Source organism: Passer montanus, unplaced genomic scaffold (assembly GCF_014805655.1).
Source record: "Passer montanus isolate IOZ18808 unplaced genomic scaffold, ASM1480565v1 scaffold58, whole genome shotgun sequence".
Taxonomy (NCBI): Eukaryota; Metazoa; Chordata; class Aves; order Passeriformes; family Passeridae; genus Passer; species Passer montanus.
The window spans coordinates 1,691,891-1,711,631 of NW_024370816.1; the positions used below are offsets into that span (position 1 = coordinate 1,691,891).

General features: G+C 41.2%; 1 protein-coding gene across 4 annotated transcripts in view; it reads right to left on the minus strand.

Moving 5' to 3' along the window:
- Nucleotides 1-19,741, minus strand: part of NR5A2 (nuclear receptor subfamily 5 group A member 2) — an 87,263-nt gene that overhangs the window by 57,369 nt on the left and 10,153 nt on the right. For 3 of the 4 annotated variants that reach the window (XM_039726370.1, XM_039726371.1, XM_039726372.1), the window contains exons 2-5: nt 19,557-19,694; nt 17,067-17,185; nt 15,724-15,865; nt 12,370-13,016 (exon numbers count right to left, since the gene is read on the minus strand). In XM_039726370.1, the coding sequence (XP_039582304.1) occupies nt 12,370-13,016; nt 15,724-15,865; nt 17,067-17,185; nt 19,557-19,694 (1,046 nt within the window). The remainder of the gene's footprint in view (nt 1-12,369; nt 13,017-15,723; nt 15,866-17,066; nt 17,186-19,556; nt 19,695-19,741) is intronic. The other variant, XM_039726373.1, reaches the window with a different exon arrangement.

Genomic DNA, 19,741 nt, shown 5'->3' on the forward strand with positions numbered 1-19,741 from the left:
TTTCAAGCTGTGTGCTACATAGGAAGTTTCCCAGCTGTTTTGTACATTCAGGACTCTCTGCTGGGTGCAGACAAAAGAGTAAGGCCCAGTGCAGTGTTTCTCTTTCACTCCCCATAACCTAATGGTATGTTTGGTATGGACATTTAATTTTGTCTATTTCATAAATTAAAGAAAACCCACAACTGTCACAGTATCCCTGGCATGATGATGAAATGAGAAATACAACTGTAGCTAAATCAGCCTAAATCCCATTCTAATCCTAAATCACTTTGGCACTTGCCAACATCTACTTGATGAAAAACTCCATTTAACCCATGAATGTATATAAAAATATACAGACATACAGAGAATTTCAGCACATTGATTACAAGTGTGCTAAGTGTTACCTTATCAGCTATTTCATCCTGCTTCATCTCATGCCGACTTGGGAAATTTTTCAGTGTTCAAGCTCTTTCTCAAAATCACCTGGTGTTCTACTGTGGAAATATATCTAAATTCACTACCTCTAAAAGCATAAAAAAGTTGGACAATGGATAGGTTCTGAGGCTAAATCGTGCAGCACTTACAAAGAAACACACAGCTGAAAATAATTTCATGTTTCCCGTTGACTAAAACCTGATGTACAGCAGTAAACCACTCTGTTGCAGAATGCTGCAACAGTAAACACAAATGCAAAATTAGTATTACAAAAAGATTACTGTGAAGTGTTGCCACATGCATTTGTAAAAATAAGACAGCTGTTTGATTTTATAGTGCTACAATCTTTTGCTCTTGTACAGGCCATATGATTAAACACACATTTTCTTCTTTTTAATATCTCTAAAGAAAGTCTGTCAGAGACACAACAGTCAGCAATTACAGGTCACTTTTGTCACCAGTTTCACTGAACTCCAAGTCAAATTCCAGATGTCTTAGTTTTTGAAAATACCTAGTTTTACTTTTTGTGTAAAATATAGGTGTTATAACCAAATTTTCTGGTAGTCAGATCTTTAGCTCTTTTACACTTCTACTGAATATATTAATTTTTATTTAGATTTGGTTTTACTTAGGCTTTCTGCATTTTTTACTATATATTTGATGTATCCCTGGAAAAATTAATATTTAATTTCAAAAGCACCTAACCCAATCTATTTCCTTTTACAGTAAGTATGATCTAGTGCATCTGCTTTTGTAATATTCATGAAATCTGGAAATCAAGGCTAGGCATCATATGCTACCATCATATGCTAATAGAGGGTTTTGCTCATTTGAGTGTTTGATCTGTTTTGAATGCCCAAATGGCCTATTAGAATTTCCAAGACCTAAACTACTGTAAATGTTATTATATGTATAAAAATACTATTATATGGATATCATAAATTTTAATTTTTATAGATACACAGATTCACATGAAATAATTTGTCTCATTTACCTCCTGCCATGTGCTTTTTGTGTAAATAGCTGCTGAGCTATTTTATAAAACTGAAGGTTAAATTATGCTGATTCTAAAGGAGAAGAGGTTATAATATAACAGAATATCTTGAGGAAAAAAGCCTTAAAATAATTGGTTTACATAGCACACACATGCTACAAGCCCAGGTAATTGTATTTTTGAGTGGATACGCCTCTCTGATTCAGGCATTTGAAACAAAATGAAGCAAGGAGTATTTATTTAACATTAACAGTAATATAACAAATAATAATAATTTGGGGCATGAATCATTCCTTACATTCCTTTCCAGCTACAGACAATTTCTGTTGGGAAAAGTGCCATATAGTATCGACAGTGACAACAAATTGTATTGTCCGCTGAACATCTGTTTCCGACTCCCACACTGATATTGCAGGTTGGCTACTTCTGATTTAGTCTTCACAGGCTGCCCAACCACAGAGGAACTGGAAATTACTGGTACATTCAACTTTTATTATTGGAACACAGGAAAACTTTATCATCATGCTGGGAAGGTCTGTGTCTTTTGAAATATTGGAAGGAGGATTATGTGAGCACAGAAAGTCACATGCAGTTCTTAGGAAGAAGGAGAAAAGCAGCTCCTGTTCATTGTGTCTGTCCATACACGTGGGTGTGAATGTCTGAGATTAAAATCTCAAAATGGAATTTTGAGATTTTAATCTCAGACATTCAGTATTTCTGTTTTCAAAATGTGATGTTTGATGGCGAGGGTTTGGTGGGGGGTGTTTATTAATAAAACCAGCAGCATTGCAAAAAAGGACTGGATTCTCCAAGTCTTGCTCAATAGGTAGCTTAGTGTCCCTATACAAAATACCTCTGGAGTTCAAAGCAGTTTCTATAGGGCAGAGCAGACTGAGGTTTGTTTTGAATTGCAGGCTCTAGCCCCAGAGAATTGAGCTGTTCTAACTCGTATTTACTGCACCAATTTACTACCATAGCAATTGAAACAATAAGGCTCTGTTAACTAGCTGAAATTACACCTGTTAAAAAAATCAAAGCCAATACTAACCAATTTTTTTCAAAACTAAAGGGAGCTTGTTAGAATGATCAATGTCATTTTTCTCATAGTTACACCACCATTGTTAGAAAAAGGTTAAGTTCCACTTTGGCTGGGAAAAAGAAGAAAAGAAGATACGTTCTTGATAGGCACCATATACCAGTTTGATAAAGCTCCAGCTCCTGATCTGTAAACTCTTTTACAGAGAAAGGAGAGCAAGAAATTCCACTGAACTCCTGTTAACACTAATTAGAGTTGCCAGCATGCAGCAGAATCAAAGGAAAAACATGTGGAGCTCCCACTGAAGTCAAGAGGAGAAGGGTATGACTTAAAGGAGAGGCATGCAAATTAAAAATGAATGTGGTTCAACTTTACCAAATGAGCTACTCATGTAAATACACACTTTGAGGTCTAACCCTTCCTACTGGGAACACTCCCCCTGCAAGTTCATTCCTAGTCAGGAGACAGCATTGTCCTTGACCACACTTGCCAAATAAGAACCTATCTTGTAAATTATGGGTCCAAGCCATGGACAAAGTAAAGCAATTTTCTTTCTACCTAAAGTTGTTGCTGTTGTTAATATTCTTGTTGTTTATTCACTGTTCTATAAGCAAGAATCATTATTTTCCAAGTCCTGCCATCAGAAAGGCAGTGCTACTTCCTTGCAGCAATTTTGGATTTCTCAAAGACTTGAAATTCTAGGTAAAATCTTAGCAATATGGCAAATATTCCAAATAGTGTTAGGACAACCCACATCTTGGCCTCAGATGCTGAAAATTGCCTGTTCTTGTTTTTCATGAGTATGATATGTACTAACCCAAGCAATACATTTTTGTAGAATTGGAGATTTTGTTTGTGAGAAGCTGGCTTTCTATGTCCTGCTCTTCTCTCCATGTGTAGATAAAAGGTATATCAATGACTGTGAGGTTGTCAAAAAAGAAACTGAAACTATTATATGCTATAGTGGCCTGGGTATGAGCTTCCACTTGCACAGCAGATTATTTGCACCATTTAATTTAGTCTCATGTCTCCTAGCAGCCAGTCTAATACATCCCTCCCATCTCCCACACTTCTAAGGACAGGGTTGTTTTTGCCTTAAAACCATTGCACAGAAAAACAGGAGCAGAAACAGAAACTCTGGGCAATTGGCACCTGTTATTCTTTCACATTTTGTCTGTTACATGAAGGAAAGTTAATGCTTAGAATTAAATAACTTTGTAGGTTTATTGTGATTTTTACTGAGCTCTAGAAATATCAGTATGATGAATGCTGGCCTTTATGATCCACATACCATGACACTTTTTCTCAAATATTTCTCTTTTCCAGAAACGGTGCACAAAGATTTTGAGGGCTTGTCACTGAAACCACTGACTGACTGAAGCAAAAGATCAGTGGAGCCCAAAGCCACACATAATTGCAGTTACTGCTGCCTATGTAGTGGCCATGGCTCTAGCACAATTCCCAAGAAAGAGAAAGGAAAAGAAGATAAAGTAGATAACAAACAAGGAATTTAGAAATAACGTGGCAAATGAAACTTAAATGCTTGACAGAGGCAGCTTTACAGAAGAAAACAGAAAACTGGCAAATGCTGTGAGTGAAAATGGGAATACAGTGTTCAGGATCTTAACTTGCACTTCTTACTTGGACAAAATTCTCATTGGTTGCAGTAAAGCTTTTTCTGATATGCAGTAAAGACTGGGTCCATAAGCACAGCCTGACTTACACTGAAAAATTCTATCTACAAGGCTGATTTGTTCAGCTCTCTGTTTAGGAGAGCAAGCAGTTATAGGTACATATTTATTGCCTTGCACAGCGAATTCTGGCCATAGGATGAGGAAGGTTCCCATCACTGTTAGTCCTTTCTGCCCATACCTTGAAGAGGGATGAAGCAGATGAGCTTGTGACCAGACAGCCCTATCTGCCTCCCCTGAAGTGCTGGATCATCCCTCAGGCTAATTAGTTGCCTAAGAGATGCAGAAAGCTGCTTCTTGAGTGGTGAGGGATTATGACTCAGCACCACCAGTGTGCTCATTACTCAGGACAGGCTGGGAGATTGCAGTAAGCATTCCCCAATAAATACCAAAAGGTATCCAGATGAAACAAAGAGACGGTGTTGACTGTAATACCAGAATAAAGATACAATTCTTCCTCACATTCAGTGTCACTTAGTCAGGGTGATGTTTCCTGTACTCAGCAAACACGCCAGTAAAAGAATTTCCTTGGCATAGAGACAACATGGAAATGTCCTTTTAAAATCAGTTAATACCAATAGAACTCATGAGCTAGCTGGAACCATTTCCTATGCTATGGAAAGAACACTCAAATAAGGTTAACCAAGACATTTCACCCTCCCAGCCTCCCTCCTCCCCATCTATTTCTGGATGTCTTCTTTTGTTCACCCTTTGCTAATTATAGTGGCCTTGCTTAGGTGATATTTATAGTCTTAAAAGAGTTGCCTGACTTTTAGAACACTTTATTCATGTATATTTCCTGTGTTTATTGTTGCCTTAACTAATTTTTTAAAATTAATTTTACTTGATCCAAGATTTTATTTAGCAACAAAAATCAAAGTAACTTTTCTTTCAACAAATGCAAGAGCTGTATTTAGATGTAAAAAGCATTTTTCTATTTCTGAATTTCCGAACACAGATTTTAGTTTCTTTCCCTCTCCAAGTGATGAGTATGACAGAAAACTCAGAATCAGACAGAATCAGACAAAATGGAATTTCTTTTTTCACTGCAGTATGGTTGCTTGATATTTTATTTTACTAATTTTTCATTTTTTTTGTCAGTAATGGTTGCTTTAATGAGTGGGGTGCTTCTAAGACACAGTGTTAATTTTTTTTTTCCCAGACTACCCTGATGTTTTCCTAACCACCTATAACTGAAATTCCACAGGTTACAGAAGTGGAAAAAAGACACTGAGAATATCTACAGAAAATTACATCTTCACTTTCCCATCTGCACCGTATTTCATCACTTTCTTAGTTTTTCTTCATTCCTTCTTAAATCTGCCCTTTTGTTTCTTCTGCGATTGCACTGAAGATGTGCCTATAGTGATGCCAGTAGCAACAACTTTCAGTCCCTATTTCAAAACAGCAAATAAGGAACATTTGAGGGGAAAATCTGATGCGTGCCTTTCAACTTTCTTGACAGCAGTTGGATTTGGGGAAACGTTACAGCAAAACCGTCTGGTGGTTCACCTTTCAGCAGAAAGGCTTTCCCGTCGCTGGATGCGGCCGCGCACTCGGGCGCGGACAGCCGAGCTGAGGAGAGCACCTGGCGCCCGCGGCTCCCCCCGCTCCCGTCCCCGCGGCACACCTGGCCGGGCTGGCCGAGGGCACGGTGCCCGCCGCAGCCGCTCCAGGGGGGACGCAGGGAAGTGAGCGGCCCCTTCCCTGGGAGGGCCGCTGGAGCCCCTCAGCCCCGCCAGGCTGAGCCCGGGGCTGGGCACGGAGCCGCCGCACACCCGGCGCTGCAGCGGCGCTGGAGCGCGGGGCTGCGGGCGGCACCTCGGGCTGCCAGCCCCGACCCCTTCACTCGGTCCAGAGGCAGCCTCAGAGGAGCAGAGCCGTGGCTCGAGTTAGCCGCTTTTTTCCGCTTTTCTCCCATGTTGTTTGCCGATGCCTGCGCTGGGCACAGCCCTGCCCTCACCTGCCAGCCCCAACACCCCTCATGGCCCACCTGGGCCCCACCCACGGCGCCGTTCACGCTCCAGCCAAGGCCCTGGGCTCCCTCACTGCCGGTACGTGTCCTTGTCTCGTCCCTTCCAATCCTGCCATGTCCTTGGTGCTCCCAAGGCTCTCTGTGAGGGAGGTGGGGTGGGATAGTCCTGTGGGGGATGGCAGCCTCTGCCCCTCAGTGAGGCTGAGGTGATGGTGCTGCCAGCGCTTTCTGTGGCGCATGGAGAGCAAACATTTCAAACCCATTTTGTAATGGGCTAAGATGATGTGTTATGATTTAGCCATTAGTTCTGAATAAAACTGTGCTGGAATGGAAAATACTTAAGTCCTTTAGTATGTTCCTGTGCTTATACAGCTGAATAAGGTGTCCAGCTTGTTCTGAGTGATCCTATGATTTTGCAGCACAGTTTACAAGCTCTCAGCTTTACACCTTCTCTCCAGTAACGAGTCTGATGACTGAGTGCTGTGGAAAACATATTTGTGCTGCTACTGGAGGCAGCACCAATAACATTCATGGTGAGCAGCTGCACAGTTTCTCGCTCTCCTAGGTATGTTTTGTTCAGATGTTGTACTTGCGACAAGGCTTTTATATGGCTGTGGAAGAGCATCCCTTTATATGATGCAGCTTCAGCAGGGCTTGATAGGAAGTCTGGAAGTGACTTCAGTATGGCTGGGATTTCATCCTTACTGCAGAGGATCCTAAAGGCTACAGGTTGACAAAACATCCTTAAATCTGACCAGCTTTGATAAATTTATAGAGGCAAACTTCCACTGTAACTGGGACCCATCTCACAGATCAGAAATATGATACAGGTATTGTATACAAGTGCTGGTTCTGTATTGTATACAAATGCTGGTTCTGAACGATACAGATACCATACAAAAACTCTGGCTTGGAATGGAACAAGTTCTCTTCCTGCTGTAAAATCTACAGCCTGGTTATGTAAAATATCCTAATTTACAGATGAAAAACCATCTCTTTTGGGATTTCTTTTCTGGACAAAAACTTGCAAAATATTTGCAAGTGAAGCTCTGTCATTCTGACAATAAAAATGTGACCTTACTAAGTGAAATCAGGCAATATATCTGATTTTTCCAAGAGATTGGAATTGTTTAATTTTCAATGTGTAAAGCTCTCCATCATTTGGCAAAATGATCAGGCCTTCACAGCAGAAAGTAACAGCTAAAAATGGTCTGAAAATACAACAGACTGTCAACATGGCTGAGCATTCCGTGTTCAGTTTCTTAGCACAGGAGTTATTGTTGGAGTTAACTTTAGCATCCCTTTGGACTACTCAGCATGCAAGATCTAAAGAGCACTGGTTTTTCATCTTGCCCTACAGCAATGTGATATACATTTGCTAACACACCCAAGTAATCTTTCTATGTCCCTGCTGGCAATTGTCAAACTTAAATTGGAAGCTTACATTTTGAAGGAAAACAATTAAACTGTAATATTAAACTTCTGTTTTGTGTAACCAATACCTCAAACTCAGATTAACTCAGTGTCTGCTTCAGGATTTGCTTCAGGAGTGGCTGTAGCTATGTAATTTGTTGTGTCCATATGTCAGGCTATTACATCTCTACTTAGGGGCTGGCAGCTTTTGAATGGTTACTTGCTCAAATTTTCTCTGGAAGTAACAAAACTTTGTTACTGCATCACGGCTGTTCACGGTAACTTTGCTGGGGGCAGGTGCACTCCGGTGCAGAAGTGGCAGTGCTTCCAAAAACACCTACATGGGACATGGTTTTTAGTCACAGCACGATGCTTAACTGGGTATTAGATAGAAAATTACTGAATCCAGAGAGACTAAACTCAGTCTCCTGCTATCAGGGGTGATAACATCCTACACCAGAGTGAAATAAAGTACCAGCTCTGACATGGAAGGGCATAAGAGAATGTAATCTTTCTCTTTATGCCTAAAAAGTGTGCCAGCACTGAACAAACTGTTTAGAAAGGCTGCAAAATCACGTGGCCTCATGCTGAAATACAGTGTTTAATTTGCCTTTTTCCAGAGAAGAGATAGATCATCATGAAGTTTCTTCTAACAATGTGTTCCTCTACATTTTTAAGTGTTTGAGGAATGTTTTTCTTAGATACAGATATACTGAAGCCAGACTAAAAATCAGCAGTTACAAATGACAACTTATTAACTAATCTGATTACTGGTATCAAGTGTATTCCTGCACCTCAGTTTCTGGCAACTTCCGTGACTGAAAGAGCACTGCAGAAATTTTATTTCATCAGCTATGTGAGTTGCATTTCCTGTCCTGATAAACACACACTACAAAGTCCAAAAGCACTTCAAGTTATCAAATTGCACTTGATTACTCAAGTCTTAATAATATATCAACCTTTCATCATCCTGAAAATGTTTACGGTATTTCAGTGCTGATCTTTTTCTCAAAAAACAAAACCCCGGCAGAACCCAAAACTTTTTTTTGCTATTCTGTGGTAATTCCATTTAATTATTGGATTTCTGTTGTATAATTCCTTGCTTTCTATGCATTCCTTGATACTCAACTATATATGGACTGAAATTTGAAATTAAAGCTGCTATATAAGTATTACATTATTACATCTATCTAAATTGATTTCACAGAAGAAATTAAGAGCCTCCAGGAGTTCTGTTAATCCTGTTCACATTAAGTTTGCACTTACAGAAATAAGTTGAAACTCTGACAATATAGCTTCACTTCTGGGGAATATGTAACACAAAGCTAGGCTTTTGTTAGTTTATGAGCTGCCAAAATATCTGTGATGCCATGTACAGTGCAAGTTCTATACCCAGGGTTCTTTGGAGATGTATGGATAAACCACTGTTTGTTTAAGGCTACAGCTAATGTCAGCATGAGCAAATTTACACTTACAGCAAGAAATCTGGCTTGGGACTGATACAGTCCGACATCAGTGAATGGTCTAAATTTGCAAACTCAGTGAATAATTGTAGGATGAGCTTCTTTACCATGAAGTGCACTGGTTCTTCCTGCAATCATTCACTACAAGGCTTGTGCTCACATGATACTTTGACCTATGACATCCTCACTAAAATAGCCAAATAAGGAAAGGTAGGGTTTTTTGTGAGTCACCATTCTTTTAGTGCCTTTTGTAACTATTAACATTCAGTTGGTTTTTTTGATCTTCAGCCAGAAGAAAGTATCCTGAGGACTGTTTTTCAATGCAGGTCCTGTGTTTCTCCTGCTCCAGGCAGAGACTGCTTTCTTTTATGGGTTCAGTAATAGTTAGCTCTGGAAGCAGTCTTTGAATTTTCCCTGATGTGGGCTGATGAGGAAAGACCAGTCCAGAGAAGCTCTCTGCATCATTCCTTGGGGCCAGGCAGCCTTTGGACTCTAGAAACTCTTGCAATATTTTCTTTTTAGCTTTGTACAAAGACCTTTCACCTGACTAAGACAGCTGGCGACAAATCTAGCATCCCCAGGGCATTCCTGAGTTTTCTTAGCTGAGGATAAGATGGATATATCTTACTTTTATATTTACTGAGCTTTCAACAGCTCCAGAATAGCAAACAAAGGGCTTCATTACTATTACTATTACTATTACTATTACTATTACTATTACTATTACTATTACTATTACTATTACTATTATCCCAAGTTTCTTAGGATGTAACCTCTATTATTTAATCTGTGTATAAAGAACCAAACAGAAATATATCTCGTTATGAATAAAAAAGTAGTATGTAACATCAGCCCCCAGAATTTATAGCTTAATTATTCCTTACAAAGTATTCTGACTTCACAAAACATGTAGGGATGTTTGAGATTTTAGCAGGTGTTAAATTCAAATTTACTGGATTGCAATTGGCTGCTTTGGATCTTACTCTGATATTATTATTAATCCTGACTAGTTGGCTTCTTTAATTTTTCCCTTAGTTTCTGATATCCTACGTGAAGATGAGAGTATCTGCTCCTCAGCAAGTGTGAAAATTACCCTTAAATTACATACTCAAATCCATACACAGCTGATATTCAAATGTAGTGCATGCTGTGGGTAGTTCTATGCAGTCCATATTTTTCCCTTTTACATCCTGAAATTGCAACATATTCCAAAAGAGGCAATGAAAATCTGTAGATCAGCAAGTGAGAACATTGTGATAAGCTTAAACTGGTGAAAGCTTCAGAAAATAAAGTTTTAAAACAGATTTTTTTTTTCATTTGGGTTTCTTTGAAAAAAACCAAATCTGCAGTCAAAAGAAAAGAAATAAGGGAAACTTAAGCTGTAGCTCAGTGGTGGGTCTTCGTTATTATCTCTAGGGTGAATGTGGCCTAAACCACAAATGGACTTGGGATAGCATTTTTTATCCTATCCTCCCCCTGAATTCTGCTAACCACAAATCACTACATTTAGCAGAAAGGAAACTGATTGCTCCTTTATATTAATTGATGAGATGAGGGTGTAAGACAAAATTTATAATGGAAAGATGCAGTAAATAATTGTAGACATGCTCCTAGTAACTAACAGCCAGTTGTGTGAGGCATTGCTCATCATGACAAAGCCAAGATGAATTGCATACAAACCACATTTAAATGTTGTGCACTTTAATTATTTGAGTAATTTAAATTTTTAGTCCCAGAAATTGGCTAATGCACCTGTGTTATCTGAAAGACATCTCAATATTCAGTTGTTTAGACAGGTAGGAATAAAAGTAAAATATCTTTTTGAGCAAATACATACTTCACAGCTGTGAATAGATAGGGAACCGAGTTAGCTGTTCTGAAAATCTAATTGCATCTTTATCAAAATTGCCTCCCGTTCTGCATTTAAAATATGTCATAGTCTTAGGTGGCTTTTTTATTCTTTACCCTCTCCCACAGGTATTCATGTCCTGTGGAGCAATCTGAAATAGCTGCTTTTGCTACCTTGATCAGAAGAACCTGAAATCGTGGATGGATAGAAGAGAACTGCATTCAAGAAAGGTTTGGAAATATTTTGTTTAATATTGTTCTTTTCCTCTCGACTGAAAAGAGAGATATTGTTACCTGGTGCTGTTAAAAAAGTAGGGTCTGATCTAAACATCCTTCTGAAATTGAAAAGCTTAAAAGTTCTTAGCATTGTTTATAGTTTGGTCCCTAAATTTTGGATGTGGATGGATTTCTTAATGAGTTGTTATTGTTCTGGAATGCTGTGCAATTTTGTTGATCTTGTCCAGCTAAAAAAAAATAATCTGGATATGGCAGAAGGTATGAAATTATCTAACCTCGAAGCTTCCAAGATACAAAGGGTGCAAACACTAAGGTGAAAGCAATGCCTTCTACAGACAGAGTAATTAGCAATGTAACAGGGAAACTCAGATGCGAGTTGAGTTCACCATCTTGAGGGTTTTATTGAGACTGAAGGTTATTCTTTCCAGAGCTGATTTTTGTATCAAGACAGTGGTTAAAAACTGTAGTTCATACCTATTGTCTGATCTCAAATTTCTGGCTGAAAATTTCAGACTTGAAATTTCAGACCTGCTCATAACAAAGCTGCTTTAACAATAAGTCTGAAAAACGTAAATGGGTGAATTTCTGTCCACAAGAAAGCTGTGCATGAGGATTTCGTGGGAGCTCCAGCAAAAATAAGAGCATTTTAGCAGCCTAGACTAAGGGAATCCCCCATGTATCAGTGGTGATGAGAACCAAAAGGAGTCCTTGAGGTATCTATTTCCTCATTGCTTTCTGTTCCGTGTATATCCTGCTTAGGTTTCAGCCTGCATGGTTAATTAGACACATGGGAATGCATAAAATAATATCCCATTGAGAAACTGAATATTCCAAATATGAACTTATATAAAGTGCGAATAGAGGTGGACAGAAATGGCATTCCCCCATATGTTAAATAAGGCAATGAAATAATTACATAAATGAATGTGGAATGGTGGAACAGGTGTGCTTACAACCCTGAGAACAAGCCAGACGGTGAGTGATGCTGACAGGGAAGGAGTAATCTTATGTGAGGCCCTATGGATGTTAACAATAGTTGTGATAAATACTGAAGTACAGAAAAGCTGAACTGAATATTGAATCTCTTTGCTACAGCTAATTACAGGCTCAGGTGGAAGTCAGCAGCAAGTTTCCCATTCTAATAGTCTGCCTACTTCAAGCCAAATAAATAAAGAATGAGATGCTTGGGGGGGGGAGAAAACAAAACCCATTCTTTCCTGCTTGAAGTACAAGATTGTAAGAAATAGTATTTTTTTCTTGACTGAATGATAATATAATGTAAACTTATTACCTACCTTAAGTTCTCTAAAGAAGATGCTACTCCTCGCCCACTCAACAATGGAGAAGAGGGTTTGGTCAGCCATTTTACACATAAGCCCGAAAGTGTTGAGCTTCTCATGTTTGCTTCTGTTGGCTTGCTCTTGCTGCAGATATGCCATGATTTTAGCTTGGACTTGTGGCTCATCAGGCTCACATTTCAGGAGTTCCAATATCAGATGTGGGATACTTGCTGGTGAGCTTGTTTGATAACTATCCATGTATGAGTAGCCCATTATTGACTCTGGTGAGCTAGTGTAAGGGTCAGGGTACTCGGACTTGATAGCACGGCTTGGAAAATGGCCATAGGTTTGGTAGCCTTGCAAACTGCCATGGGGTGGCATTGTCATGCTGATCGGAGAGGTCACAAAGGGACTCCTGTCATAGTCTGTAGGAGGCAAGGCAGTATGGTTCAGAGGTAGGCCTTTAGAAGCTGAATGGATGTTCTGGATTGCAGAGGATATTGTCAGGTCGGTTGGCATTGCTTGGATCACCTGAGTCATGGCTTCCAGTTTCAGTCCATTTGCTCGGATAAGAGCTTTCTTCTGCTGCTTCAATGCCCTGTCTCTCTTGTACATTGGTCCAAACTTGTTTCGACCACCACGCATTCGGTCAGCTCGCACAGCTGCCAGGGGAAAGGAGGAAGTAAATCATTACTAACACTTGGAGTCGACATTTGTAATCAAACATATATTAGGAAGGAGCAGAAATGTAAAAATTTGACTATTTTTTTTTTATTTTTCCAAATTCAGTTTTGCACTTTTATTCCTAAGGAAAAGGATTTCTTTTGACTTAACAAATGTCACTTTTTTCTAGTGATTTAAATGTCACATGCATTTATTACTAACAAAGGATTCCTCTGTACATTGATTAGGACACAGGGACAAACACAATGGATGGCTACAGGAATTTCACACCTGCTATGGGATCATGTGGAAATCTCAATGTACATTTGGGTTTCTATCAAGCTACTATGTCATTAAGAAACAAGGGCTGAAGTCCAGAATTTGTCTGAGACGTATCCAGCAGACCACATTGTCTCATTATAATCATTCCATTACTGCCTTCCACCGCAGCAAAACATCTGAAATGTAAATTGTGAAATGTTCAGTAGTCACAAAGAGGAATACATTTCTCTTGGCAAAAAGGAAACATTTCCTTTTGATGGTTCTGTCCAAGTTGGTGTAAAACTTTGAGATTTCTAGTTAGCTGAGCTCTATGAAAATGTTTAGCTGCAGTTGGAATGTGCAGAGAGAAAGCTGTCAGCTTGCTGCCTTCTACGTGGAAGACAGAAGTGAAACAGAAACTATTGACACTGTTCTGGCTTATAATATCTCTGGAATTAGAAATAATTAAAACAAATCCTACTCAACAGCTGCCTTGGGAGTCATACTGGTGGTCTCTGTCACGGCAGCGTCTGTCACCATGGGATATATGTGATGGACTAGTGAGGAGCTTTCACCAAGCCCACCTTGCCCAACGGCAATTAGATTGAAAGAGGAACCTTTGACAGCCTGGTGACATGTTGAGACTGCTGAGATTGCTGGAGGTTAAGTTCTTGAGCTTTTTATCTTAGGGATTAGTAGGACATTAAAAATTTATTATGAATGCTAGATACGCATAATACTGTACCTTATCACGTAAGGACTTTAACGTTTAATGATTTTTTTGGTCCATGGTAATTTATGAACTCGACTTTTAAGGCTATATATATCACTATCAAGGAAATACACATATAAATGTCACAAGTATTTACAATTAAGAGAACACATGTTATTCTAATTTTCTAAACAGCGGAAAAGAAGTTGTATGGATGTGTAGATAAGAAAGCTAAAGTACATTTTCTGTAGTATCTTTAAAACTACAGATGTTTTGCTTGAATTTGTGGGAAAAATGATGCCAATATTACTGCTGAATGCTGACTTTTAACAAAATACATTAAATTATCACTAGTAAATGTAATTAATTTAAAATCTGTATACACAGTATCCTCACTGGTACTCTGCAATTAAAAACTGTGAGCCAAATTGGATTAGCAAGTGTTTTTGTATACATATCACTTAAATTTAAGGTGAAGTTTTTGCAATGACAAAAGACAAAGTTTAGTCTTGTATCATTGTCAGCAAGTGAGAGGTGTTAAAAGTAGGAGTAGACAAATGTATTTTATCCTTCTTCTTAATGTCAGCAATGACAAAAGGATTCTACATGTGCTGTAATTGTACTATTTGAATTTGGAAGCACATGCAATGATTCAGGATGTTTAGTGCAGTGTATCAGTGCTAGCTCAGTCTTGTGGGCAAATACAACACTATTGAATCAATCAGACTGCAGGAGGGTGATTTTTCTGTTTATCTTCAGTTATATCAACAGCTTCCCTTTGCCAGAGCCTGGTGAATGCCTCTTGTCCTTTCTGGTTCCCTTCATGTCTTACAGTTTTCCTCCTTGGCCTGTTTTTTTTCTGGTTAATCGTCTAGGGTGAATGTCATTACATACACTTGTAGCAGTAAGGAATTTAAGAGATTGTCCTTGGCCAAGGAAAAATGTCATCTGCTGTGAAATCTGAATTTTAACATTTTATATATCAAAGTTAGAATGAGCCATGCATGGTTCACAAATTGAAGTTGATTATATTTTTGCATTCGGTTATCTCAAAGGGTACACTTTTCATTGTTCTCTGTAGATGAGAAAGCAAAATGAAGTCAAAAAGTGTACTTCAAAATGCCTTATCCTCTTTTAATCACAATAGCCTTGCAGGTGTAGCATCACAAAAATATAGGACACAACTTTAGAGATTATTTGGTTCCTTAATCTCAAAGGCATGTCAGTGTGAGAAAAAACCCTTATTTTATCTGTTTCTTTGTGTTCTGCCTTGTTGTCAGAAGAACATATGTAAAAAAACCAAAACCACCCAACCGCAGATAAAATACAAATAAAATCAGATCACTCTCCATAGCAAATGAATAATTTTTTTTTTTCTAATCTGGACAGTTGTTTTATATTTAATCTAAATTAAGTCTTTTTTAAAAGCTGCAAAACTATTCCATCTACATTCATGAATTCAGAAACTTTAAAAGCCTGAAATATCAAACTATACACTTATATGACAAAATGGATTATGGTTTTCACTGCTTCCTAAATGGTAGTGATCTACCATTTACTTATTAGATTTTTTTAAAATAAAGCAACAATTTCACTGACCATACAAAGTAACCTTTTATTAACACTTCAAAGCCATAACTATATAACTTTTTAATATAAAATACAATGCATTAACATCTTATCCTACAATTTTATAGTATAGTTGAAAATATCACCAAGACTATAGCTCTTACCTTCCAATTTCATTCCAACACTTAGACATTTTTGAAATCGACAGTAAGGACATCGTTTTCGCTGTGTTTTGTCAATCTGGCAATTCTGATTTTCTATACATGTGTACCTTTTGTTATTCTGGACTGTTCGCTTAAAGAACCCCTGTATGATAGACACAAAAATTAGCCTGTTTTGCTTGAACGTGTGTTTCATTCAGCATTTTATGGAAATCATTGTAAGATAATTTTCAGATGCCGTTCAAGCACTTACAAAGTTACATAGTTTATTTTAAATTAGCCAGCAGAACCCAGGAGATAGCCAGTGGATTCCAGAGGAGGTTTTCTTGTGCTAGTGCTATGTTTTATAGACTTAAATTCTCACCAAGCTTTGACATTAAGGAGGCTGTAGCCTTCTGTGCTTCTAACACAGGTGGCAGAAATAGTGACACTGACCGCTTCCTTTTGTATTCTTATATCATTGCAGAATTATTAAAGTCTTCCTTTTCAAGTAGTTTTACATGAAATAAGTAGTTGCAAAGATAAGAGCAGTACGGAGTACCTCTGGCTATTTTACATCCTAGTGGGACATGCTGGAGGAGACATAGTAAGTGCTTGTCATTCACTTTTCATTGATTTTTTTTTTTTTGGTGAAAATATAGTGGGCTTAGTTAATTTTTCCATGCAACTAAGTGTTTTCAATTGCATTGTTCTGGCAAAGGAGTTTCACTTAAATAACTGTAAAAACCCTTGAAAAAATTTTACATGAAAAATCTGACATAACTTCACAATTATTTAAACCTTATAGCACAATAGACCAACACAGGTATATTCATCTTTCTATATATTAATTGGTTACTTGACTTTGTGTGTCAAAGTGACAGAGTTTGCATGAAAAAGTGCATGGTCATTATAATCGCAGAGATCTACATTGCAATATTGAGGAATGAAAATAAAAATCTTAAGAAAGGTGCATTAGATTTTGCAAAGCTGATCTGCATGAAAGATAATCTTCCTACTTTATCCTCCAGAAAAAGAAATATAAATCAACTAAAACCAGTATTTAGCACAGTTAGCAATGAAAATTGTTCTAGAACTACATCACGACAGCAAAACACTAAAAAACAGTGACAAAACTACAATGCAAAACAGTCCAAGTTGTTTGCATTTGTGCAGATGTCTCTCTCAAAGAGACTTTTACATCCTAAAGCTTTTTGGTGGTTAATTATTTTATGTGAATATATTAAGAAACATATAAAAATAACCCAAAATATTATACATCTGTTTTATTGATTATCCTTTTTTTCTGCTTGTATTTGAAACATTTTTGCTATACTTGTGTTTTTATGGACTGATTAGTACAGAACCTTGCAGCTTTCACAGGTGAGAAGTCCATAATGGTACCCAGACACTTTGTCTCCACAGACTGGACACAGCTCTTCCAGGTCTTCATCATAAGAGTAATTCACCATTTTAAACTGAGACACTGGGGGAAAGGAGAAATAGCATATTCAATTAGAATTTACATTACTAAATCAAATATTCTGCAACTTTCTTATCTGGAGATAAAGCTTACTTAAAGGAGCACACCACTGAAAATAGGGAGAAAAAAGTTTTATTTTAGAAAACAAATTGCACGGAGACATGCAACTTCCCATCATCAGCAAATCTGCATGGTACTTAGCAAGTGTAATAAAATGCATCAGCTTCTAAGTTTTATATTCTAAATATTTAGAGTGCCTTTAGCCTAGTCCTTATTTTATGGAAACACAAACTGAAAGAATTCATTTAAATCCGCAAATGATCAGGGGCAAGCTTTAAAAAAGCAGAACGAAAAGATGGTCACTTGTATATTGAAAGTAATTATTTTCCGTTAAAGTTTTCTTTCAACATCAGCCCGCAAATTTTTAGCTAGACTAAAGCTGTATCTCACAGACCCAGCACTTTTGCACCGTGTGAAATCCAAGTTAGTTACTCGCAAAACCAGTTTAAAACGACGTCCCCCGCGCCTCCCAAGCCCGTGGTCTCGGGGTGACCGCCACCCCTGCGGGCCAGGGCAAGCGCTGCGAGCCGGCCCCCCCGGCTGTCGCACCCAGCGGGTCCGCGGCCACGGGGGAGACGCTTTTTAGCTGTTCACGTGTGGGCAGAGAGACACGAGCCGGGACCGCCGTGCTCGGGGGATGCGCTCGGGGTCTGCCCGGCCGGCGGACCGGGCGTCCCCCGCTACCGGGGGCTGGCGTGGAACCTGCACGCCGGCGCCGCCTGAAGTTTCTGCCGCTCCGGGAGAAGGAGGGGAGAAGCCGGCGGTCAGGAGGGAACGGGGAGCTAAAATATGCGGAATGAAAGCCCGGAGCGTGCCCACTCGAGCTGGGCTACCCTCACAAGGGAGCCCAGTCAGCCGCTCCGGTTACTTCTAAGAAGAAACCCTGCTGCTCAGCGCAGGGCCGGTTTCCTTCCCCTTCCCTGCCTCTAAACCTCCGACCTGTTCGGCAAGCACCGTGGCAGCGGAGGACTCCTGAACACGGCGAAAGGCGCTGGGCATCGCCGCTGGACTGCTTAGGATGTCGCCTCTTTGTCTTTAACTCTGCGGCTGCCACAGTTCGGGGGCAGCGGGGCGGTCAGACTCCGCCCGAAGCCCCCGGCCCGGCCGCCCGGCTTGCCAAAGCAAGGGGGCTGCACCCGGCGCTCGAGGGAGCTCCCGGGGAGAGCGGCAGCATTATCCCGCCGCCACACTGCCGGCAAAACGTTTCCTGAGCCACCTCGGCACGGCCGGGGATCGCCGCCTGTCAGCGGCGTGGGGCGGACACAGGGCGGCCGCAGGCGGAGGAGGAGGAGGGCCCGGCCCTCCCCTCTGCTCCCGCGGTCGCGGCTCCAGGGTCCGGCTCTGGGACAAAGTTGCCGTCCCCGTAGGAAAAAGTGGGAAAGCAGGGGTTTTCCGAGCGCCGCGCCCTTGCACGGAGCATCCTCCACAGGAGAGAAAAGGGGCGGTCGGGTCGCTCCCAGCACCTCCGAAACCCTCGGCTCACTCTGCCTCTACTTCCCAGCAGGCTCCCAAGAAGAGAGGGGACAGTTACTAAAGAGCAGCCGGGACGGGAGTTTCTGCCCCGGCAGAGTCGCGCGGGGCGGGGCGGCCATACCGGGCTGCCGGTTCCAAGGCAGGGAGCCGACCCTCGGCGGGGTCTGCGCCGCCTCCCTCCGCGCACCGCTCCGGCCCCGAGTACAGCCCCGGGAACAGCCTGGTCCCGCCACCCGACATAGACATTTACAGCGCCATCCCAGCTCGGGCATCCCTCTGTCTTCCTGGGTACCCCGCAAATCCGCCACGGAGCTCTCTCCTGCGAAGTTTCGCGACACCGCCGCTGCCACCTGCACGGTACCTGTGGGCGCCGCACCCGCGAGACAGAGCCCCCGTGTCCCGTTTCGGGACGGTGTGTGACACACGGGGTGCTCGCCAGAACTTCCACGCGTACCTCCACCTGCCATAAACTTCGAGGCAGTTTTGCGCGGAACGGGGATTAGACCGAGATCCCCTGGATCTGCAGCGGGGCCGGGCAGCGTCCGACGGGACGCCTGCACCCTAGGGTAGGCTCCCGCCGGCTAGATGCTGAGCAGTTTCTCGGCCCCGTTTGCACCTTCTGAGCAGGGATTTGTCGTCGCCTCGGCCCTGGCACCCCGGTCCCCGGTACTCGCTCGAGCCACCCTGAAAGCTGGCCCGCGAAGGCAGGGGCTCGGAGCGGGCGGTGACGGGGCAGCTCTCAAGCAACTGCCGCAAACTTTTTTGGCAGGACGAAGGGGCGCTTTGCCGAGGGAAACCCGAGCGTGCGCGGAGGGGGAGCGCCCTGCGTCTCCCCCCTTACCTTGCATGTTTTCCGGCATCTGCCCCTGTTCCCCATTCGACCGGGCGAGTCCCAGGGCCTCCGTTTCCACTTTGGGTAGCATGACAAGGCGGCTGCGGGCCGGGCTGGGGGCTCCGTGTCCGTCCGCGACACCAGCACCTGGACACGGCAGCACAGATTTAGCTGGAGCAAGGGGCGCTCGGCGG